At 38.5% G+C, this 25,194-nt stretch overlaps 1 protein-coding gene across 2 annotated transcripts in view; it reads left to right on the forward strand.

The window, feature by feature from the left end:
* The window catches only part of ATP10A (ATPase phospholipid transporting 10A (putative)), a 111,853-nt gene that overhangs the window by 67,991 nt on the left and 18,668 nt on the right, over positions 1 to 25,194 (forward strand). For both annotated transcript variants that reach the window (XM_035315358.1, XM_035315360.1), the window contains 9 exons: positions 1,473 to 1,579; positions 1,689 to 1,820; positions 4,006 to 4,139; positions 5,118 to 5,370; positions 14,711 to 14,928; positions 16,360 to 16,554; positions 18,020 to 18,581; positions 24,696 to 24,799; positions 24,972 to 25,098. In XM_035315358.1, the coding sequence (XP_035171249.1) occupies positions 1,473 to 1,579; positions 1,689 to 1,820; positions 4,006 to 4,139; positions 5,118 to 5,370; positions 14,711 to 14,928; positions 16,360 to 16,554; positions 18,020 to 18,581; positions 24,696 to 24,799; positions 24,972 to 25,098 (1,832 nt within the window). The remainder of the gene's footprint in view (positions 1 to 1,472; positions 1,580 to 1,688; positions 1,821 to 4,005; positions 4,140 to 5,117; positions 5,371 to 14,710; positions 14,929 to 16,359; positions 16,555 to 18,019; positions 18,582 to 24,695; positions 24,800 to 24,971; positions 25,099 to 25,194) is intronic.

Raw genomic sequence — 25,194 nt, forward strand, 5'->3', positions numbered from 1 at the left:
CCATTCATTCAGAGCACTGACTAGAGGCTACTTAGCATAACCAGTTCCTTAATCTGCAAGCAGTCCTACTAGTCTGGGAAAGACAAAAAAGGACTAACCATTGTGAACCTTTTTTTTTTTTCTTGCATATCTCAGGGGATTCAATACAGATCTTCGGGCCTGAGATCCTAGAAGCATGTGCTAAAGTTAGGGTTTTCATTTTCATTTAGAAGCCTTAGAAAATAGAAAGCAAATAAAAAGAACTCCACTTTTTTTGTAAAAGTCACAATTTTAAGCCAATTTATAGTTTTCAAGGGACACAAGATTGTAAATGCTGAAATCTAGGTAGTCATCATTTGACATTACAACAGCACAGTGTACATTTTAGCATAGCACATTACAATTTACCAGGATTTCTATTACACTCCCTGCTTTTACTGATTTCTCATTGCACCTGTTTTTTTAGAACTTGGAAGTGTGATGGTTTTGATGCTTTGCAAGTGAAGGCAGAACATGGACACATTTCAGATTGCTTTAATGTGCTCTGAGGCATTAGGATACTGCAGTCTGTTAAATTAAAGTTTATTCATGCAGACAAGGTCCGAAATGATTATTTGATTTTTCTTTTTCTTTTTTTACCTAATAAAACGTTGTAATGCTATGTTTTAATTGTTGTTACTATCGTTGTCATTTGACTTGTGACAGTTAATTCTCATAAGGCTGTTTTCTGTAGTTCTCTGACAACTGAAATTTGAGTTACTCCATCCATACACAGCAGAAGTTACAGTGGAAATGTAACTTTCTGATTTTCACATGTGCAAATCAACAGGAATCATCAGGGCACATGCTATTTCTTCTTCCTTAGACAGTGAGACACGTCTGAAAAGAATCTGTCTTGTTCTCACTGATGAACACATGGATGTGTTTTCCTTTCGTTATCACTGAACTGACATGTATTATTCCTGGCACACCTTCCTTAGCGTCATTGCTTCTGAAGCACTGCCATTTCCCAATTTCCCCATATTTTGTTTTAGGATTTTTTTTTTTGATAAAAACATGTGAATGCTGTTTAAATATAACGCACTACACAATTGCTCTTAGATGGATTGTTTTACTGTGACTGCATATGCACAACTGTGCATGCACTATTTGTACATGCACAGAAAGTTCAATGCGTTTTCAAAGCATTAGGCTGGCTGCACACGTGCTGTAGATGTGGCTAGTGAACCTATGTCCAGTACATTTGTATATCCCATTTGTATATTCCGCGGCCTAGCCAGAGCAACTGGTGCTGCTCCAGCTGGGCTGCTGCAGGTCTGGGATTCAGAGGATCTTCCCAGGAGGAAGACAGGAGGAAATATTTTCACAGTCAGGTTGACAAAACTTCTTAAAATTTGAAGATGCTTTCTGGGCTTATATTACGGAGTAGTGTGATTTAACAAGCTTAATGTTTTGATATGTTCTGCTTTGTTCTGTTTTTAAATTTTCTGCAGCATACATAAAAATGGAAAAAAAGATGGACTGTTCAAAGAAAATCTTTTGTTACGTGGATGCACTATTAGAAATACAGAAGAAGTTGCAGGAATTGTGATCTATGCAGGTAAAGGTTGTTTTTCTGTCTGACTGTGTGTGCATACTGTCTTTTCATAGTTTCCTTGAAACACTAACAGAAATCCCTATTACATCATTTAATGCAATTGCTTTTGCAGGGCATGAGACCAAAGCTTTATTAAATAATAATGGACCCCGTTACAAGCGCAGTAAGCTTGAAAGACAGATGAATGCTGATGTCCTTTGGTGTATCCTCATACTTTTAATCATGTGTCTGTTTTCTGCCATTGGTAAGTACTCTTTAAAAATAGAAACTTAAGTATCAGACTCACTTGGGATTCATGTACTTAGCTTTACCAAAATCATGTGTATATGCCAAAGTATGAAATCTGTATAGCTGCCTATCTAATTTTGGTTGTGTTTCCTTGAAATCAAGATGTTTTGATACAGTCTCATGTAAGTAGTTTCTTAGTATCAATCAAATAAATGCTATTAGTACCAGAGATCTGAATGCATGGATTTTACCACCTCCAAAAATGTCAAGTCGAAAAGAAGCCACTTTATAGGCAGTGCCCTCAAAATTACAGGTGGTAGAGTATAACATGCCATTAATCAGTCAACAAAGTAATTTATGAGCAGAGAATAAACATAATTAGCACAGTTCTATTCCCCAGTACTATTTATTAAATCAAGGGCACAGCATACAACATTTATGCACTGTCCCTAAGGTGGCAGCTTTAAACCCGAAGAAATACATAAAAGTCTAAATCTGCATAAATCCAATTAGAAAACCCTCTAGACTTCCTGGAGTGTTTAAGGAAATGCTGAGGTTCAGGTTAATGCTCTGCAGGCTGTTTTTCTATTCAACTTGTGAGAAAGAATTGAGTTTTACATTTGGCACCCAAAATGATTGTTAATATATTGCATATGAATTCCATATCCTTCATGTTTGTGTGTTCTCTAATGTTTGTGTGTGAGTCATGCTGCAGAAACACCAGAATGTTTCCTAACAACCACAGTGTAGTTTAATAACAATCCTTTGCCTTTTTAATAAGTCTCAGTGTGCCTTTTTCCAGGTATTGTTAAATACTGCTTAAAGATGAGTTTTTTCCAGCTGTGAATCAGTCAGTGTGTTTGTTTCCATTGAGTTCAAGACACTCTTGTGTAGCATCTCAGCATGGGGGAGAAGTGCTGCAGTGGGCTTAATTGCAGGGAGTCCCTGCCTGCAGCTGTCCCCTCTGCCACTGAGCAGAGGCGATGTCCCCAGAGCAGTGGCAGCAGGCTCTGTGCCACCGTGGCTTCACTACAGCTGTGACTCCTGGGCTGTATGAATGCAAATGGGAGTAGGTGGCACACGGTAGGTGACACATACGGCATCATCCACTCTGGCACATCTGCTCCAAGGACAGAAACCACCAGCAGAGGGCCAAAGCAAACTGCTGGAGGTGGTAGCAGCCACATACAGCTGGGAAGTTCGCTCGAGTGCTTCAAAATCAGAGGTGCCTGGTGCTTCAGGCGTGCAAAGCTGTGTTCTGTAAGAGTCAGGCAACTTCTGTGCCTCCTGTTAAGACAGTGTAGGAAATCTGAATCAAGATATTTATAAAACAAGTCTTGATGTAGGTCATTTTAAGAGTGGGAGTTCAATTTTTGCTCTCAAGAATAAAAATATAGACATCAGTCTGATGATATGCTCGTATTGGTAACACAAGGACAAAACAATTTTCTTACTTGGCTTAACTATTGTTTTTATTTTTCAAGAGTTCAATGCTGTTTTATTGTATCAAGATGTAAAGGAAAGTTTAAAACCTAGTAAAATGTATCTTTCAAAAGATTACTTTTAAAGTAGGCCTTTGTCCTCTTCTGCTGATTTTTGACATGCTGTGAAGATCATTTGAAGGCATCTTATGGTGGGGGAATTATTCCTTTGTTTTAACCCTGCAACATCAGGCAAACCACTGTAGGTCTCTTGGGGGTCTTTCAGAAGATACTGTCTGTAAATCCTAGCACTCTACTTAAAAAGGCAACTTTCTATCTTTAACAAGAATGTGATTTTCCCAAAATAATAATATCCTTATCTTTATGTAGTTACCAGCATGATCGATAAAAAAAGGCTTTTGGCAAGACTCTAAATTTCTTCTGTTCTTAGTTCCTCAGCTTCACTGCCGTTTGGCTCTGCTGCTACTCATAGCTTAAACTAATAATTTAGACTAGCCAGATCGCTTTTTTTGGATAAAGTTACATGAAGTGACTCTTAAATGCCATCCTTAAGGCTAAACAAATACCTTTCCAAAATCCCAAACCCCTGGAAAAAAAAAAAAAAAAAAAAAAGTTTTTGGGACCACTTTCAAGACAGACAGAGTAGCTGAAAACAAGTATCAATTTCCTGTGTAGCTCATCTCTAAGAACAAATCTGTGTAATGTATCTTTTTTTCTTGGAGTTACTATGGATTTTTCTCTCTTTCAACTCTTCTACAGGTCATGGCCTATGGGTATGGCAATATGGTGAGAAGAAGAAACCAGTTTTTGATGTTCCAGGGCCTGATGGCAAATACTTGTCTCCTGTTTTAGCTTCTGTGTATTTATTTCTGACAGCGATCATAGTTTTTCAGGTATCCGAGTTGTAGATACCATCACCTGTGTTCATTCTGTAATAAAGGTGTGAATGTGCATTGTGTATAGTACCCTTTCTACAACTAAGGCATGTGAGAAGCTAATCAAGTACTAAAATGAACTACGTGTAGTAACTTTAAATTTTATCCACAGGGAATGTGATAATATATAACCAGAAATCTAAACCAAAGAAAGATATGGTCTACCCTGTGGCAAAAAGACTCAGGTCTATTTTATACTATTTTATTTTAAACAAGTAGGAAGAGAGAGGATGCAATGGATCCTCCTGGGAGAAAACAAGCTTTATGCTTCATATCCACCCTCTGTGGAACAACACATCAGGGGTTCAGGGTGCCACTTTGGGTACACTGTCCTGGTATGAACATAAGTTGTATACTTGTTGTATACAAGTTAGGTATTTCATGGATCTTTGACAATTCTTAAGAAATAGATGAAAGTCTTCTCTGGAAACACTGCTCACATCTCTGTTCAGCAACTAGCGAATGTGTTCTTCATTCAGATTACCTGCAGTGCAAAAGCCATGGCCAAAGAGATTGTTCCTGTGGAAAGCTTTACAATTATTTTGATTATCTTGCTGTTGCAAAGTGAATTTGTAAACAGTCTATTATTTATGCAGAATAAAATTATTCTGTTCTTTAAATACAAAATATTATATCACTTTTACAGGATTCTGACCGTGCTGTTTGTTTTGTTTTGTTTTCCTGGTTAGTTTCAGGCTCACCTTATTGGCCCCAAAACTATTTGCTTTTCTCAATGCATTTCAGATCTGTAATTCACTGTAGGTTCTCCTAATCTAGCTCAGGAAATAAACTTTTTTCAAACATGTGAATAGATTTACAGTAGATGCATAAAGTACATAGTCTCTTTGTGGTCTGTCCACTGCCAAATTAGATTTTATTAATTCAGTGTATCCTTGCTTGTTTTCTCCTAATTCACTTTATTTTTCTGTATTCTAGGTTATGATTCCAATTTCTTTATATGTGTCCATTGAAATAGTTAAAATCTGCCAAGTATACTTTATTCATCAAGATAAAGATTTATACGATGAAGAAACAGACTCTCAGCTGCAGTGCCGAGCTTTAAATATCACAGAAGACTTAGGTCAGGTGCAGTTTATCTTTTCAGACAAGACTGGGACGCTTACTGAAAACAAGATGGTTTTCCGAAGATGCACTGTTTCTGGAATAGAGTATTCCCATGATGATAACGGTGAGCTCACGATCTTGTTTTCTATCTAACTGCCGTACTTTGGTGCAATCTGAAGGAGATTAAAAAGTTGCTGTAATCTTAAACCAAAGAGAAAAATAAAAGAAATTGCGTGTATCTTCTCGGCAAACTCCATAATAGCTGTTTTCAAGTTATTATAATTTGATGTCTGTGTTCAGCTAGCAATGACAATCTTATCAAATTGTTCTGTAACATCCACAATACAGCATCGAGGCAGTTAGGGCTTCTAACTTTAGCTCCTGATTTAGTAAAGCACTTGAGCACATGGCTAATTTAAGCAAATTGAATAGCGCTGACGATACACAACTGTTTGTTTGAATATACTATGTAAAATACCAGCTTTAAGCACACAGCCAGATTAATGTCTGATTGAATACCTGGAATGAGGTTATCCTTGTGTGCTGAGAACAGAACATAAACAAAGCTTCTGCTTTTCATACTCACAGGAAACATAATCTGATCTAATAGCATATTTTATGTTACCTTTATCAAATTCTTTTCAGTGCTCCTTTGTGACAGGTGTCTGTGTTAAAATACCTCCAGTGCTATGGGAACATTGCAGTTGAGAGAATGTGCACAAGTATCAGAGCTTTGAAACACTAAAAATCCATTCTTTGGCACAAGGGAAAGTGAGGGTGGTCATCCCTGTGTCATCTCGTCACTCTCTTAAAATAATGAAGTGAATTCCTGTTTGTTTGTTTGTTTTTTGTTGTTTGGTTGGTTGTTTTGTGTGTGTGTGTGTGTCTTTTTAAGCTGCTTTCCTCTAATGTTTATTGTTACTGTTTGTTATGTAACAGATCTTAACTCTTCCAATCAAACTCCATCTGTGTACCAAGCCATATCAATAGCTACAGTATTGTATTTCTAATTCCAAAAAGTAAGTTTCTTAATCCACAGAACATTTTAAAATCACTGATAAGGAAGTTTTCTTGAAGGCCATTACAGAAGTCAAGGTTACAAAAAGTGTATGGAATAAGAGAAATAATCAAATAGACCAGAAAATTTAACACATGCTTTAAAAAGTTCAGAAGATTCGAAGGTAGTAAAAGATATTTTAAAGGTTTGGATTGTGCAATGATTGTTGTTTGATTGTTGTTGGTTTGTTTTTGTTTTTTTCTAGTACTGACACCTTATATTTAAGGCACTCTTAAAAAGAAAGGGGGGGGGGGGGGGATGGTATTATTACCCCAGTGTTACAGAAATAAGAACTGAAACAGGGAGAGGGTATCACATCCTACCTCTGTAGTGTAGGTAAGAAAGAAAGAAAAGTTAGAATTAAGAGTATGTTTCTGGACTCCAAGTTCTGCTCATGACACTCTATATTCATTCTTTTTTTCTTCTGTGCCATTGGTTGTTTGCTTGTTTATACTAATTTCAGAATGTACTGTGTTCCTTGGAGGAATGATGATGGTACTGCCAACTAAAACAGTGCAGAAAGGGTATTTTTTGAGTTTAAGAGCATCAGCCATTGTGGAGGCTTTACTCAGGCTCTTGAATTTGAATCTTGACTTTCAGATCCTTTTTTCTTCAAATGTAATGCATTCAACAAAAATCTTAAGTTTGTGCATGCTTTCATCCTATAATTTCAGGTTATAATATAAATATTAACAAAAGCAGTGTGAAATTCACTACAAACAAAATTATCAATTAAATACCTAGAATAAACTAATTGATTCTTTTTTACTGTCAATCCTTTCAATTACCTCTATGTTTGGCCTACTTGTAACTCCAGCTGGTATAAAATTGCAGACATAAATATAATTTTAAAATTGGTACTTTATTTATACACTTTATTTTTTCTCTTCTACAAAAAAAAAAAAAATAGAACTCTCTCTGCCATTTTATGCTTAAATTGGGATAATTTCTTCTGCTTTTGTTCCCTATAACTAGGGAATAAAAATTATTCTTCATTCAAGTCTTTTGTGAGCTGCTCTCCAGTCTGATTTTCTAACCATCTCTTATCTTCTCTGCTATTGAAATCTTTTTGTTTAGATATAGTAAGATGTCTATCACAGCTCATTCCTTTTTAGTAAGTGCATCAATAACATTCCATTGCTCTATGCTTAATTGCAAATGATTTGTCGGCAGCTTTTTGTGTCTTACACTAGAGTATTTGAATTCCCCTCTGAGGTTTTGGGACATATGTTTTAACTGCTGGATGCCATCCAGCTCCCCTCCTGAGGCTTTACTGAAGATTTCATGAATTAGAAAATTCTAAAACCTTTCACTTGGCGAGTGATTTGGGGCTACCATATATGCAAGAAATCGAAATAAAATGCATCTACCCTTTCTCATCCATTTCAAAGATGATCTGTGCCTTTCTTCACTTATCTGAGTAATTATTCAGGCATAGCGATTTGTTACTTGGGGTCAAACTCTGAGTAGTCTTTCAGATGCAGAACTGAATTTAAAATTGCTGTACACAGGTCAAGATCCAAAAGCTGAAGATAGCAAGTCATCTTCTACTAGAAAAGCAGATTATTCAGGGTGGAAATATACTTGTTCTGAGCACTTTGGCCTAAGTTTGTTATTCTGCTGTGGCTGGGTAGCAGTGCCTGTTATTACAGTTGCTTGACCCTTCCCATGCTAAGATCCGGTTTTCAGCTATGGATAGTTTTACAAACCTTTTAACTCTTTGGTTAAAGTTTTCCACGCTAGCTGTCTGCCTCAGGCATGAGTTCTGGGGGAGACATTTCAGTCAGAACAGTTCCATTCAGCCATATCCAAGAATAAAGGTAAGATGTAACACTTTTTTTTCCCATGCTAAGAAGTTCTGGCAAATTTTACTCTAAAGTCATCTCGAGCCCCTATATTCTGAGGCTCAGCCATGCATACACAGGAATGGGGAAACTCTTGCCCACAGTGGCAGACTGAGGTCTGAAATTTCCTCACTTTGGAACTTGAATTTTCTGCTGAAGTATTTTTTCTGCATAATCTAGGACTGCTATATGTCTGTTAATTGCTCAATCACCAGATTGTACATAGCCTTCACAAATTTTATGCGTGCTACATTGCAAGTTTTTCTCCATAAAATTTATTTTGCTATGAACAGTTATCCCATTATTTTCTGTTCCACAGTCATTGCCATCCCTCAGTTGTCATCACCATATCTGAGTTCCTATCACTAGTGTATTAAGCAATGTGTGACATTCATTATGCATACATAGCTTGTTCATTCCCCTTCTTCTTTCCCTTTGTGCAGTGCGCAGTCTTTGTTGGTTCAGGGGCTGCTTAAAAGGCATAAACTGTGCTGTGTTAGGTTTGGCATTGGAGGAGGTATGTCTTTTTCAGTGGTGGGCGTGTCCTTATTTTCTTTGGAAATTTGTTCCACGGAGTCACGTAATTCACCATGTAAAAGGTGAGCTTTATGATTACGGGGAAGAGTTCTGTTTTCCATCAAAAGTGGGCATATTAGTCGTGGTTTTCATCACAGAGGCTTATGTGGACCTCATGCAGGACTGAAGCAATTCAAGTGTTTCTAAAAGAAAAAAAAACAAAATCCTGAAAAAGACTTCATACTTTTTTAGGCAGTGTAGGAAGAAAGGGACAGTTTTCATGAATTTGCTGGAGGAGATGTTTTCCTGCAGAATTCTGCACTGCCTCTACACTTCTTATGGGACTGATGGCACTATGCCCAAGGATACTGTATTGTTTTAGTCTAGACAAGAGGTGACAAAACCATGAGTAACGGAGGCCAGTAAATTCCACCAGTGTGGGACAGAATCTCCTAGCCAACTGGAGACAGTACAAAGTATTACTCATGGGTACTGCTATGAGAGAGCTTAGCACCAAAGAGGATCCAGGAACACATGTGAAAGCTGAGAGGGAAGGTGTGAGCGTGCTTGGCAGCTGTTCCATGATGCAAACTCTAGCAAATATTCATCATTGCTGAATTCACCTATAATATTTTGGTGATGAATTATGCACTGATCAGGATCAAACTGATCAGTGGGCCTTGTGGAGACCATGTTGAAAGGGATGAGATTCTTGTTACCTAATTTTAGATATTTCTGTGGAAGATAGACATCTAGTGACTTTACAGTTAGCGGAGAAAATTAATCATTTGTAGGATGTAGCTCATCATACTTGTTTTAGACATTTAGATTTATTGTGCACTACATGTCATTTTCTGTGTCCTTTAGGGTTCTAAATACAGGTGGACAGAATTACCATCTCATAGCTGTGTTACATGTTTTCTTAAATCTGTTGTTTCCTTCAATGGCTCTTCTTGATTCAGAGCATGTTAATTCAGGAGCAGGATATGTCACGGACCATTCTGAGTGGAAGAATGATTGTCCAATTCATAAATGTCCTCAGCATTTATGGAATACCCATTGGCACTATACTCTGGTTTAATCCCAGAAGTGGATGGAGTGGTATCTATCTCTTACACCTTGCTGTATGCTGCTTCCACAATAAGATGATACTGCAGAGGAGTGCCACACCACCAAAAAAAAAATAATAGTACTTCCTCCTGGCCCAAAAGAATATTAGCACCAAAAAACAAGGAGTTGTTGCCCTATACGTAAAACTACATTGCCATACCACAGTTCTTTCTTTCGGGCTAGTCACCAGCTTCTAACAATTCCAGAAACTGGACATGGCCCAAGTCTATCTGCTGATCCTAGGGAGAGTAGGTGCCCAAAAGCTGACTGTGCTTGTGAAAGTCGTTATGTGATTTAGCTACAACCAGATGCTCTTGGCCTGACATTTGTCCTAGATGTTTTCCAAATGCTAAATGAATTGCCTCTTGTCTATGGGGTGTGATCTCTGTTTTTCTAGTTTTGGCCACCCATCGTATGGAACTTTTGACAAAACACAAGTTGAAGCTCCATGAATGCAACCACACAATTCTGAAAAAAAAATGATTTTTTTCAGTCTTTGCATTCTTCCCACTTCCTTCCAATGACTCTGAGAAAATTCTAGAGAATGTAAGAAAAAGATAAATTTATGGGAGTGAAGGCAAATGGTGAAAACCCCAGTGATTTTCCTTTGGCTAGCAAAGCTTCTTAGTCACTGAATTTAAGAAAGAAGGAGTTTCTTTCTGTACTCTATTTTTTCATGCTGAAAATTGTTCAACAACTACTTTTCATAGGAAAGTGCATTATATGGAAAAATCTTTTTAGTTTGTGGTACTCTCTTGTGGTGGAACTTTCTCATTCCTTTTTGTGTGTAATCAAAAGACATAGACTGCACATTCTAGCCACACTGGAATTTACTAAATAAATTGAATTTAGTAAAAAGTTGAATTTACTAAGTACATGAATAAATAAATAAATAAACAATAAAGCCTTTTCCCTAAATGTGGCTGTTGCTTCCAAAGCGACTTCTCCTCTGCCTTTCTTTTCAACTTGATAGCCTTCAGATATCAGGATAGTCCATTTAGGTTTTCCCCAGAAAGATCAAAACTATTAACAGGACTGGGTGCTTCAGGCACTCTGTGTAGCTCACCTGTAGTTTCTCTTTACATTTGTTACTGCTTTCTGAAAAAAATGTAATTGGAGACTGCGGAGAGAACCAGGGCCAGCAGATGTAGAACCAAATACATTGGGAGTGCTGTATTTTAAACTCCTGTAGAACAGAGAATAATTCATGATGGACAGATTTAGAGACAGCTAATACTTTCTTCTAAGCATACATCTACACTAACAATTTCTCTGGAAAATCTCTGGAGGAATAAGGATAATCTCCATTTCTAAGTGGAGTAAAGAGTTCTTAATAAAAGACTTAAGGTTATTCTTTTCAAACCCCTGGGGTTGCCAAGAGGAGAGAAGATGGAAAATGTTGGTGTTTTCTAATCTCAAGACTTTCTTTATGAGGAAGATCTTGCAAAGTAAACTAAGTTAAGCTTATGTTAGCACACTCATACAAATTTATTGCATGCCAGCTGCTTGAGTGACTCTTTGTGTAGACACTAGAGAGCACTTAAAAGTGAAATAAGCTTGCACTCATAAAATAATTAGGAAATAAGGTGGTGTGAATACATACTGTACATCTAGACTTACTTCATGGTAACTCAGTAACAACCTTATCCAAATGGTTTGGGGCTAAATTTCCCCATGGGGAAATCAGGGCTCACACACTGACAGTTGAATTAGTCTGGTCTAGGGGGGTCTGGAGTTTCATTCTGCATGGAACAGACTATAGTTTCCTGATCATGCTTTTCTACTTAGTGAAACATCTGCTTGCATGGCAGCGGTGCCTCCATCAGCTTCTAAAATGGATGCCTCGTGGTGGAATAGAGGCAGCATGGAAGGTCTATTTATGTGACAACTGAAGAAGACAATCAGAAACAAAAAATTATGAAATAAAAGGGCTTTTTAAATACAAAAATAGTATTTTTAAAAACATATCAACTACAACAGGATTTTTATTGATAGTATACTGCTGTCTTCTGAAAGATGGAAGAGAGTCCATGGAATAAGTATTAATTATCCTTTCTTCTTTGTGCTGTAAATATAAAGTGAACTAGAGGACAGTGAAATTTGACTTTCATGAATCGCATTACTGTGTTTCTCAGACCTGTTTGTGTCTCTGCCCTTAATAAAATACTCTCTATCAGACAAAAGATCAAGGCCATGAATTTTCAGTGCTGAAACTGAAAAGCATCCCACAACAATGTCTTTCAGGTTGTAATGTTCATACGAAAAGGTTCTGAATTTGAGAGTGCTGAGTGGGTGGAGAGAACAGAATGTTCCCAAAGAAGCACGCTTTGCGCTGTTGAAGCGTTATGAACCTTAGCCATAACATAACAATCGCACTGTGTTTCATTATTTCTTCAAACTTCTTAATTCTTGCTGCATAATGTGTAAGACTGCACTTCAGAAGATGTTGAAAGGTGCTAAGGTCTTTTTTTTTTTCATTTTTTTATACAAGCTTACCTTGGTATAAAATTGAAATAACAGCCTTGGAATCAAAAGAGTTACATGTCACTTGGTTAAATGAGATTCCAGTCTTATATCTACTCTCTACATGTCTCTTGCCTTCTTGCATGCCCAGGTTTCCTGTGGAAGGAAACTGGGATGCCGGGAGAACCATTGAGCAGCCCGGCTCGCATCTTGATCAAGGACCTGGATCAGTGCTTATGGCACACTGCAGGCTTCTTTTGATACAGGCAAACCTATGATCAGTTGGATTAAATTCACAGGTAGGGATCTGCAGTTCCACTGGAAAAATACATAGAGGCTTACAGAGCAGAAGAAGGTGAGAATTAGTGACCATGAGTGATGGAACAGGTCCATTTTGTGCTGCCCCAAAGCTCATGCAATAAATCACAGGGAACAGCCTGTGCAGGTGAAGTGAACTTTATTTCCATGCAGCCCATTACCATGCAACCAAAGGGTCAAGGAGACCAGTGACCCTCCCTCATTTTTTGAGCTGTCTTCTAGGTTTTGTCATTCATATCAAAGGACAAGGTGGGCAGTTAAAGGAGAAGCCAGTGGTGCTGTGCTCTTCTCTTTGCAACTGTGCAGCTCACTGAGCAACTGCCTGCACAGCACTGGAGGTACTGTTGCTCAACCTCTTTCCCATCACATAACACAGAGGAGCATGAATCACACCAAATAATGCTAACGAAGGAACCTCATCAATCATCCAGGGTTAGTCTACATCAGCCTCAAGGGCTGTATATGAGCTATGGGGCAAAACTCATCTGCAGTGCGCCGTGAGGTCTGCTCTCCATGTCCCCAGGAACACTATGGCCCTTCCTATCTCCATGGTCTGAATTTTCTTCCAGCAAAATATAAGGATGTTGCAAACCCCAGACTGCTCTAGGCACACAGTCAGAGCAAGGCCTGGGTGTATATTTACAGCCAGGAACTGGGAACCTCTCCCAGCTCCCGCATTTCAGACAGAGACTGTACACAATCCAGATAGATGTGAAAAACACTGACGTACGATACTATACTGGTAGAGCTATCACTAAATACTGTGTGTGGTCTGACTTCAACTCCTCTGACCACTTTTTGACAGCTAAAACACGTTTGAAAATTACAGCGGATGGCAGGGATGGGTTTTTCTTTGACAATAAAGCTAGCCACATTAAAATGATCCCATGCCAAACTCACTGTATGTGATACAAGCTCTTTCCCAGGAAATATTTTGAAAGAAAAATCTTCATGTGCAATTTTTTTGTTGTTGTTAAAAGCCTGAATAATTAACTTACATGCTAGTGATTTATCATTTGACATTAGGAAATCTAATTTGTTACACTAGGGAACCGAAACAGAGCAGAGCCACAAGTATGTAACTTGTACTGTACATCTGCATAGTGTGGATTATTTTGAGAGTATAATGAGAGGCTTTTCAATGAATACCTAATGAAGGAATAAATAGGTACCTGTTAAAATGGCATGTGCCTGTCTAATGAATAACCCAGGCTATTAAGTACCCATAATCTTTAGGAATGGAAAAATATGTTATACATCAGTCACAACTAAATGGAAGCTGTTGTTAGATGGGCTGGATTGCACAGCTCTTTCACACCTTTTCTTCCTGCTTCACTTTTATCTTCTATGTACCGAAATGCTTGGATTGGTTTCTAAGTTTAATTTTGTAGTTGGAGTCTCAACTAAAAGTACTCCTCTGAAATGCCTCATTGGGAAAAATGAGTTAATTCTGTGTTTAGAAGCTGAAGGTACAGTAAGTGTGGTACCGCGTGTGGCATTTCTCCCCCTGTCACGGCAGTCACGGGGAGGGCTCAGACCCCAGGGTATTTTTTGCAGTCGCAGGGGAGTCAGGCATCTGGGTTCACATCTCCCCTCTGCAGCGGATGGTCCTGGCCTTGAGCAAGGCTTCCACAGAGTCTGTGCTCTGCAGGCGTGCTCAGAGGGTTGATGCAGGACATTTCAGGTGTTGGTTAACTAACTGCAGGTGGATAGATGTGACATTTTTGCTGGAAAATACCCTGTGAAATTTCCATATGCTGTTGGGAAGGACAGGAAAGTTTTCTGGATTGTTTAGTTCCTTCTCAGACTGCAGTGAAATCCCTATCATTTGGCTGATTTCATCAAGCTGAGCTGTGGAATAGTCCTCGGGAGCGCAGAGACATACCGCAGAGTCTATCTGCCTCGCGGAGAGTGTGATGATGAGGGAGGCCGTGCATTGGTGCGTTGCATTACATTTCTCATTACGTTATCTGCATCCTCCCTGAGATACTACCAGGCAATTAGGACGTTGTTATCCCCTGATAATGGAGTCATTCATTCTCAGTGTGAAAGCACAGTATAAGAGTAAAACCAGATTGCTTCAACAAAGTCAGCATGTCCCTTTTCCCTCCTTCTCAGCCAGGTTTAACATATGCAATGTGTATTTTTCCTGATAGCCAAACGGTTAGCGATGTACCAAGAACCTGATTCCGAGGAAGAAGAAGCAGCCCCCAAAGGAGGAAATTTATCCCAGCGTGACAGTATCTGCAGCCATCAGAGCATCAAAGTAGTCCACAGAAGCCAGAGTACCAAAACCCACCGCCGCACTGGTAGCAGAGCTGAAGCAAAAAGGGCAAGCATACTCTCCAAGCATACTGCATTCAGTAGCCCAATGGTAAGTCATAAGAACTAAATGTGCAGTGTCCTGTATGTTTTAGCAGAACAATGTCCTGAAAAGGGAAAGATAAAGAAAGCTGTGGTGCATTGCGTACCTCTCATAGATTTCATCTTGGCATTTTTTCTTCTGTACTTAGAGTTTATACAAAAACAACCAAATGTGGCCATAGATCTTATCTAAATACCTTCTCTGTAAGAACAATCTAAAGGCAAAGGGAATGTGAAACCTTTGTTTTTGATTTTGAAAAGAAAATGTATGCCTCCCCTTTGTTTACAGAAGCTGAGAGCGTAGGGTTGGAGATAACGGATTCTAATTGCTCTGCTTATGCCTCTCCTTTTCTTTTTTTTGTCAGAGGGTTTTAAAACTAACAAGTGCTGGACTGCAATGCTCCGTTCTTAGACGCTGCTGACATACACAATGGCATAATTTTTATTGTGATTCAAGAATATCAGTGGATTGCACATGTATTAAAAACAAAAAACAAAAACAACAAAAAAAAAAGAAACTTTACGTTTCAAATGAATTTGTGTTCTTACAAGTTTGCTTTGGTTAATTTATTTTATGCTATTGTAATTCCATGGAAATTTTGCCTGAGCTGAATCATAATAGGAGAACAGAGAAGCCAAGCCTTGTCTATCTAGGGATTTGTATTGTTGTGCTATTGACACAAATCCACCCTCAAAACAAACTATGAATATGAGCAAAGACAGATGCTGTTTGCAGTGGTGGAAATTCCCGATTTCAGTCAAGAGTTAAGTTCTTTCAGAACAATTTGAACCTGTACTTTTTACACACACAGTTCTGTGGTTGCTCATATTCATCAGCTGCTGAGCATCAGCAGATAAAATAAAATTCTACTGAAGAAAAAGTCTCAATTCTGTTTATCTAGTCTTTTGTTTCCTAGCATCCTGGTATCTTAAGGAATACCAGAGTTTGCTCTGATAAGAAATAGATGAAAGAAATGGAAAGTGCTGATGAAATGGAGTAGAAAGTGCTCTGTTTCTGTATAAAAATAATAATAATAAAAATAATAATAAAAAAAAAAAGGGGGCTCTCAAATGTGTGGATAGAATCTGATCTCTAACAAACAATCCACCAGGCAGGAGAGCAGAGAAATATTAGTGTGTAAGTCTTCCCCTGTCCACTACTCCTAAAGTAGATGAACATTGCCAGTGTAATTATCCGATATAATTAGTTGGGGAAAAAGCTGACAACACAGTTACTCACATTTCCATTTCTATCAGTAACCTCATTATTAACTGTTTATTGTCTAGAATGGGCGTGTTACAGTCCTCTCCACCTCCACTCTGTGGTATGAGGCCACCATAAAACTCTTGGTGTTGACACTGTTTGAGGTGCTTTGATTGCTTGATGCTGCTTCGGAAACTTGCAGAATCACTGATATTAATCACTGCTATTTATTATTAGGAGAAGGATATCACACCAGATCCTCGCTTGTTAGAAAAGGTGAATGAATGTGCAAAGCATCTGGAGATCATGAGGAGCCACGAACAGCCGTTATCCCATCTGAGTCCAGAACTATGTGACATTTTTGACTTCTTCATCGCTTTGACTATATGCAATACAGTTGTGGTTACTGCACCAAATCAGCCACGCCAGAAGGTAGGTTTAAGAAACAGCAAAATAGAGTTTAAGGGTCATTTCTATTGATATTAATTTATCTCTTAAGAGGGAGACATGAAAATTGCTTGTTCTAGTGAAAAACAACTAGAACTACTTGTGAGATGAGTCTTAGAAGTGCAGTGTGAATGAGCAGGTTCAGTTACGCATTGGTTATATGAAGCATGTTGACTCTTTCATTTACCTTCAGGGTGAGATATGCTTTCACCTACAATTTCAAGGTACTTTTGACAATTTCCTGAGTTCATGTACTGTAACTTAATCGATAAATATATATATACATGTATGTGTATATGTATATGCACATACATATGTATATATGTAAGTATGCAAGTCTGTGTGGAAACAAATCTGTAAATATGCAAGACTTCCCAGAAAAGAATATAAGCTGTCAGTGAATGTTTTGTAAATATGGATTAAATTAAGAAAAGGGTCAGCTGTTGGTGTTTTTTTTTTTAAAAAAAAAAAAAAAAGTTTTAAAAGAGAATATGCTTGAGAAACATTGCTTAAATCTTTCAAACTGTGTAAAAGAGGCATCTTTAGCTCATTGTGAGAAATAATGATCACTAATGCTTGAATTGGCCTAAACCAGTATCGCTGATGAATAAGAACTTCAATAATGCAATCCCAAGATGATTTGTAAGACAAAGCTATAGTGGAATGTAGTGTTAGAGCTAGCCCACAGCTGGAATTTCCATTCTGGAGAAAATTCTGAGATCTGTTTCTGTTCCAAATTGGAATAAAAATTGAACTAGTCTGCAAGATCACATGGTTTTGTGCCAGGGAAGCATTTGGAGAATGCTAAATTCTGCTGTTTTAGGAATGCTAAACTGTTATACAATAATTGAATATATATTATTATGAATGTGCTATTACAATTAATAACATTGTATAAAAGATTTAAATAAACTAAGATAAAGTGAACTGAAGGTAAAAGAGAAGACAGTAGAAGTTATTTATAATATATTGCTACTGAAGATGTCACTGACATTGGAATATTCTCATAAAATTTTTCTGGTACCACACTTCTCAAAAGAAAACTCTGGCATTAGTGTAGTTTTTACTACCTTCACCGAATATGCACAAAGAATGCCAATGCTTCTTGCTAACAATAGCCTTTTAGTATGTACTACTGGTGGTGGTCCAACACTGACTGTCTATCCATTAGTCATATCTGAGGAGGTGAAAGGAGAAATAATGTTTTAAATGCAAGCATACATACTTTCACATGGTTACACAATTCTGAAGTTTTAGGTTGTTGTGTTTTTTTCTAGTAAGTCAGTTTTGTCCATTTACTTTCCCTTCTCAAATAACAAATGCCATTACTTTCTGCTCTCAAAGAAATTCTCTTCTTAAGTTGGAGCTCCTTAGACCGAATGTCACTGTCTAAATTCTTGTACAACTTTTCTTTAGTTTTTGTTCATTGGTTTGTTTCTTGCTTCTCAAGGTTAGAGATCGATTTGAACTAAAATCTCCAGTAAAAACCATAGAAGACTTCATCCGAAGATTCACTCCCAGTCGCTTGACCTCTGGATCTAACAGCAGCAGTTCATCTAGTCTAGCTACAAATAAATCAATGCACAGATGTGGTTTAAGTGTTCTTTCATCTACATCTACTGAGAGCACTTTATTAAAACTGGAAGAGAAGCTGGCATACTCTGCACAGATGAATAACAATGGCTACAGCTCCCAGCAAAGCAGGACACCTGTAGGGAGTGGACCTGAGGAAGGAGAACTCCGTTATGAAGCAGAGAGTCCAGATGAAGCTGCTCTCGTCTATGCAGCAAGGGCATATAACTGTTCTCTGGTTGGAAGGCTGTCTGACCAGGTATCAGTAGAGCTACCTCACCTGGGAACATTAAACTTTGAAGTATTACATACGTTGGGCTTTGATTCCATCAGGAAGAGGATGTCAGTAGTGGTCAGACATCCTCTCACAGATGAGATAAATGTTTACACTAAAGGAGCAGATTCAGTTATTATGGATCTTCTTCTACCCTGTTCTTCAGGTATGTCCCTTACTCACCTTTGGGGCATGTGGAAGGTGGTTCTGCTTAGCTGCTGAAAACTCACGTCTTACTGCCTGCTCTAGCATGTAGACCTGCCTGCTTTTGTTGTGAATACAGGGAATGGCAGAATGGCAGCCATCTCTCTTCTTTTATAATACTTGGTTATTATAGCAAATTTTCTGTAACAAATTACTGGTTCTTTACCTTACAAGAATTAGTTAAATTAATTACTGTACAAGAACTTCTACTAGCAAACTTTATTTTGAAACTATTATGTCTTGAAACTCTGCCAAAGCAAATTTCTTCTGGAAAACTTGCCTGGCGGTGCTTGGCTATTTCAGTATTTTATATGAAACTCAAGCAGTTCCTACTCCAGCTCCCCTATTCGTTTAATCTGTGAATCTTTACCTCCTTTTGTTCTAATATGTTTGCATAAATCAAAGTTTTTGTGTTGCATTTGACAATGATGCTAAAGGGCACTGTGAATCAATCAGACATCAGAACAGAAAGATATAGTGGCAAAATAAGAAGAGATGCTGTTCAGGTGAGAAATTTTTGCTTCAGATAGTGGTAAAGAACAGACGTGCAGCTGTGAACAGGTGAACATGGACTACTTCCCTAAAGTCTGCAGCACCCAGATGTCACATGAAACAGGGAAAACTTTAAATAGCTGCTAATCGTAGTGAGTTAGATTCGAGAAGAACCCTGTAAGATTTCAGAAGTTAGCGGAAACACAGGGGCGTCAGTTTGCATGAATCAGTTTGCATCTAATTTACTACATGCTCAACACTGAATTTAATCGAGTGTTTAAGGGTTACCCCAGTATGAATGGACAGAACCTGAAAGTGCTAGAGGTGCTTCCTGTGTGTCACTAGTGCATTGACTTTGTGGTTACATTGACATTAGCTGGAGTAAACAATTGTGAAAGGCTTATACTGTGTAATTTTAGTTTAATGAAATACAGAAAAATGTTGGCATTACTTTTCTGTTTACAGCGACATAAATCAAAGCACAGCCAAAAAATTAAGAACAACTTGTCCTTAACTAACAACAAAGTATTCATGAATAATTTTCTGGTAAAGATCTGATATCACAGAAGGTACATACAGCATCTTTGGAAACTTGTTTCCCTCTAAAGAACTGACAGGGAATTTGGAGTACTGAGAACAAGTACTAATGACATACCTGGAAAATAGTGTTTGGGAATGAGTTCTCAGAATGAGAACTGAGCATTAAATTGAAATGATTATGTTATGCCAAGTCTCAAATATTTTTTTCACCACCATAAAATAAAAATATTACAGACTATGTTTGAAACTACTGTGTACATTCATGGTAGATACGATGGTTAGCAGCGAGGAAATTCCATAGCTGGGCAAATACAGTGATTCCAGCACCTTCACAGGCAAGTGAATTGAACAATGCTTTGAGTTTATGCTTTTCTTTTTCTCTTTTTTTTTTTAACCCAAAATGAAATGTGTTTCAGTATATTTTGCTTTTGCAAGCAATGTAAAATGCAGTCACTAGAACTTCATAAGCAGTTTCCCTTATTTTCTAGCCATCTGATCCATTGCTGGCTTCAGTAATTCTGTGAGTTTCAGCGGATTTGTCTGAAAAATGTTTGACATTTCTCTTGAACAGCTTCACTTGTGGAATTTAACTCAGAGTCTCTGCCTGCTTTATCCTAACCTCAGTGGACATTTTGTAAATTCCTGAGGGAGATGCCTCTTTTTCACGCTACAGGGAGGTATTCCGCAGGTAGAGGGGTCCTCCAAGGATTTACGCTATGAATATTATATATATATTGTGGGATCCAACTGTGGTTTCATTCTGTTCTCTGTTGATAATGGAATGTGTGAACGGAAATGTAATTATTACAAGAATTCAAGCATCTATCATTTTAAGTAATGGACCAATAAGTGAATCAATGTGACAGCTAATCCCAGTGCTCTTGTTTTGCTATCTTAATGCCTCAGGGATGTGTAAATTGTACACAAGTCAAGTGTGCATTTTGAGACTTTGATACCTGTGCTCTCAGACTGAAAGATCAAGGCAGTGCTGTGTCCATATCTCCTTGCCCACCTGGGTCTTATGAAACACAAAGTTTCTGTTTCTGAGGAAGAGCCTTTTAAAATGCCACAAGGAGCAGCCCAAAATTATATGCAAAAGCACTGTGTTGTAGTTTCAGATGTATCTCATTTAAAAAAAAAAAAAAAAAAATCATCGTGAGCTTCAAAACTTGAAAGTTTCTGAATTCCCTCCATTCGTTCTGCCTGTATATCTAGCTGAGACTCTGAAAGCTGACATTTTCTGATAGCACACAGATATTTTCAAAAGCCTTGAAATGATTCCCAAAAGCATATTGTTTTTACTTTATCTCACCAGTCTCTATGTTCATAAATAAGAAAGTTACTGTTTGAGTCAATAACCAACTCGCAGAGGAACTGTGAACATAAGTCACTGAGAAAACAACGACTGGGCTGGCTTTTTACAGCTTGTGATTATGGAAGGAAATGAAGCAAGCAAAATGCCACTAGCTCTCTATCATTCTTCTGTAGAAGACATATTTACTGGTTTTCACTTCCATAGTGCATGCGGTCATGCTGCTAAGCATAGGAACTGCATCATCCCAACTAAAAAGAATCGCCGCTACTAGATTCTGTCTGCAAGAGATCCCTTCCCCTCTTTTAACTTTTGAGCCCAAGGTGAATCTCCAGATAAGTCCGATAAGGCATATGGAGAGCTAGCAGGAGTTTTAGCTCTCATTGGTGTGCTGGTGGAGGAGAGAAGTGCAGTCATTCCTGCTGGAACAGAGAATTCACACGGAAAGTGGTGTGCACATCTCTGTTTGTGGAGAATTACTGTCTTTGTTCATTGAAGCATTATGATCTTGCATTAGTGCCCATGGTATTCAGACAGATCTGAAGTGATTAACGCCACTTAACCTTAGAGTAGGTAGAAATGGCTTTTGCTGTGTTTAAGCACCTTTTCAAATTTTCGCCGCCTGAAATCAGTGAGTGACTGAAACAGCCAGTAGCATGAGACTGAGTGGGATATGCAAGAAATACAGCATTTGTCTCTAGAATAGTGAAGTATCACAATAAATTAGGAACAGTGCTTGCCTACTTTATTCTTTTAAAGTGAAAAAAGGGCTGATTCAGTCATACAAGAAGCCTCCAAGAAGATGTGCTGCAGTACTTCTCCCAGAAAAAAGAATAATAATTTATTATACAGCAAACTCACATATGCCAAAAAGATTATTATGCACAGATAGAAACGAAGCTAAATGAAACTTTTCTGGCTCCCAGTTCAGTATCTGTGTATTTCCGCTGTATGTTGTAGATGAATCTGTTTGCGAGCTGCTTAAACAGCTTCTGCAGGAACCTGTGGTGCGCATGTTGGAGCCATAAACTACAGTGTAAGAAAGGCCTTTCCAATTTCAAGTAATATTCATAGGAATGCTCTTCCAGAGTAATACATCTGCACTATCCATCTGAGAAAATCTGTATAATAGCATAGGTAGCATTAATAGATAGATAGACAGGCCTACCAGGATATTCCTACCAGTATTTGCCACATGACTTTAATTAGAGATGAGGAATGCATGGAATACCTCAATCTTTCTGGAGTCTTTTAGGGACAGCTGGGTGTGTGCACTTCCAGCTTTGCAGACCTGGAGAAGTTGAAACAGTCTTCAAAGGTGACAAAATAGCTATACAGAAAGTAAAATATGCTGACACACGGTTGAGGTAACAGGATTGAAAAACAGAATACTGGGATTCCAAACACCCAAATCCTTCCTTCCTACAGTATCAGAATCACAAGATCACAGGATGGTTGAGGTTGGAAGGGACCTCTGGAAATCATCTGGTCCAACCCCCCTGCCGAGCAGGATCACCTATAGCACATTGTGCAGGATGGCATCCAGGCAGGTTTTGAATATCTCCAGAGAAGGAGACTCCACAACCTCTCTGGGCAACCTGTTCTAGTTCTCTGTCACCCTCACAGTAAAGAAGTGCCCCCTCGTATTCAGCTGGAACCTCCTGTGCTTCAGTTTGTGCACATTGCCTCTCATCCTGTCATTCGGCACAACTGAAAAGAGACCGGCTCCATCCTCATGACACGCTCCTTTCAGACATTTATACACATTGGTGAGGTCTCCCCTCAGTCTTCTCTTTTCTAGGCTAAACAGTCCCATCTCTCTCAGCCTCTCCCCCTATGACAGATGCTTCAGTTTCCCAGTCACCTTCATAGCCCTCCTCTGGACTCGCTCCAGTAGCTCCATGTCCCTCTTGTCCAGGGGAGCCCAGAACTGGACACAATACTTCAGGAGTGGCCTCACCAGGGCTGAGTAGGGCAGGATCACCTCCCTCGGCCTACTGGCAACGCTCCCCCTAATGCACCCCAGGACACCATTGCCCTTCTTGGCCACAAGGGCCCATTGCTGGCTCGTGGTTCACCTGCTGTCCACCAGGACCAGCAGACCAGCCCCCAGCCTGTACTGGTGCTTGGGTTTACTCCTCCCTAGGTGCAGGACCCTGCACTTGCCTTTGTTGAACTTCATGAGGTTCCTCTTGGCCCATCACTCCAGCCTGTCGAGGTCTCTCTGAACGCAGTACTTCTAAATGCTTGTACTGAAGCCTCCGAATGCCTAATTAGACACTGTGCTGCTGTATACATTTGAAATTGTTGATGTGTGTAAGATAGACATATATATGTATACATGGTCACATATAGCAGGATCAAGTTGAGTATGATTGCACACTGAGAACATGGGCACTGAAAAGTATAAACAACAGGATATTCCTATCATCTAATTTAGATACCTGCATTAACTGCTTATGGTAAGGCATAGTGACCATAGGTCCTCAGTTTGGTCAGTTGAGAGAGATAAGCACATCCAGTGGTCAGCTCAGAGCATCTATATTAGGTCTCTGCAAGCACTCAGACTTCTGGTGATGAGTAGTGCTCACCTGACTCAGTGACTGGCTACAGTACAAATACCAGTGACATGAATAGTGCATTAAGAAACAGCTCCAATTACAAAATTTGAGAGATTGTTTGAGATGATTCTACAATGATAAAAAACATGCAGACTTTTTTTTTTTAATAGATGACATCAGAGAATAGGAAACTTGCCTCAAGGTACCAGTCATTCCCATCAATGGTTTCAATCTAAAAACTTACTAGTTTCCTTTAGCAGTAATACTGCAATTCGTATTATTGAAGGTCGCTATGACAGTACATTGTACATGAACCTGTCTTGATCCTAGATGATAAAAAAGATACATATCACCTGTTTTTAACTTTCGAAGACCTCATTTCAGGTAATGAGATGGAACAAAATGTGTTACCGTCATATTCATTAATCTTTTTTGATCACAGTGCGAGCTCATTGAAACCATCCCTGCTAAAGGGAGAAAAGGATCAGAAGCTCAGTCCCGATTCTGAATTCTTACACATGGCTTTAAGGGAGAAAAAACCTGAGTGGAAGTTGGGCTGATGCACTCAAGGTAGAACTAGCTGTGAGGCCTGCATAAATATAAATTGTATTCTGAATGAAATCAAAGTCACACCCAGAACTTCTTGCATTGACTCAGACCAATAACTAGTGTACTATCCATACAGTACTAACAGTGGTACTCGTACCTTCATATCCTTAGATATACAAAACAGAGCACCGTTTCTCTTTCTTTTGAGGTATTAACCTATGAGGAAAACTAAGTGCTATTTTTTAAAGTATCATTTTTCTGCACATAATGATATGTACAGAAGCCTTTGCTAATACTCTATTTGAAATCATACTTCTCTTTCTGACATTGCTGTGAAGATTATCATGATTTCTCAAAGTATTCAGGCCAAACAAATACTTAAGGAGTAAGAAAAAGATGGTCTTTCTAACATAAATTCACAATGACTTTTGAAGAGAAAGGAAAGAAATGATAGAACAAAAAGATTGGACTTTTTTCTAAATGGAATGTTTGACTTGAAAGTTTTCCAGGAGATATCAACAGCTCTTTAAATTGTTGGTTCAGTAAGTACTGTAGACACATTTCTATTCTCTGAGGCCATTCAACTGCTGTTATTTTTCAATCACCTTTTATTCTTATCTAGGTGACCCCCGGGGCAAACATCAAAAAAAAATCCAAACCAAAACGCAGAATTACCTTAATCTGTATGCTGTAGATGGGCTGCGGACCCTGTGCATTGCAAAAAGAGTAAGTAAATGCAGGATCTTAGTTTGCTTTTAAGGAGAGACTTGACAAAGATTACTGAAGACATTTATTAGCTTGTTGTTCTTGATTTATAACTTTCTTTTTCATTTTATTCAGTAAAGTATGAATGCCTCTGCATCACTTTGACTCTGCCCTCACATACTCTTTTAAACAGGTTCTCAGCAAGGAGGAGTATGCCTGTTGGTTAAAAAGTCATTTGGAAGCAGAATCTTCTATTGAAAATCGTGAAGAACTCCTGTTTCAGTCAGCACTGCAGATAGAGAAGAATCTGCATCTGCTAGGTAATGAAATGAGAGCTGGACACGAAGTTAAAATGTGTTAAAAATTTTGAAAGCTTGGCTGTGAAACCCATTCTTTCCTTTAAATGCTTTCTGACA

This window comes from Oxyura jamaicensis, chromosome 1, assembly GCF_011077185.1.
Source record: "Oxyura jamaicensis isolate SHBP4307 breed ruddy duck chromosome 1, BPBGC_Ojam_1.0, whole genome shotgun sequence".
NCBI lineage: Eukaryota > Metazoa > Chordata > Aves > Anseriformes > Anatidae > Oxyura > Oxyura jamaicensis.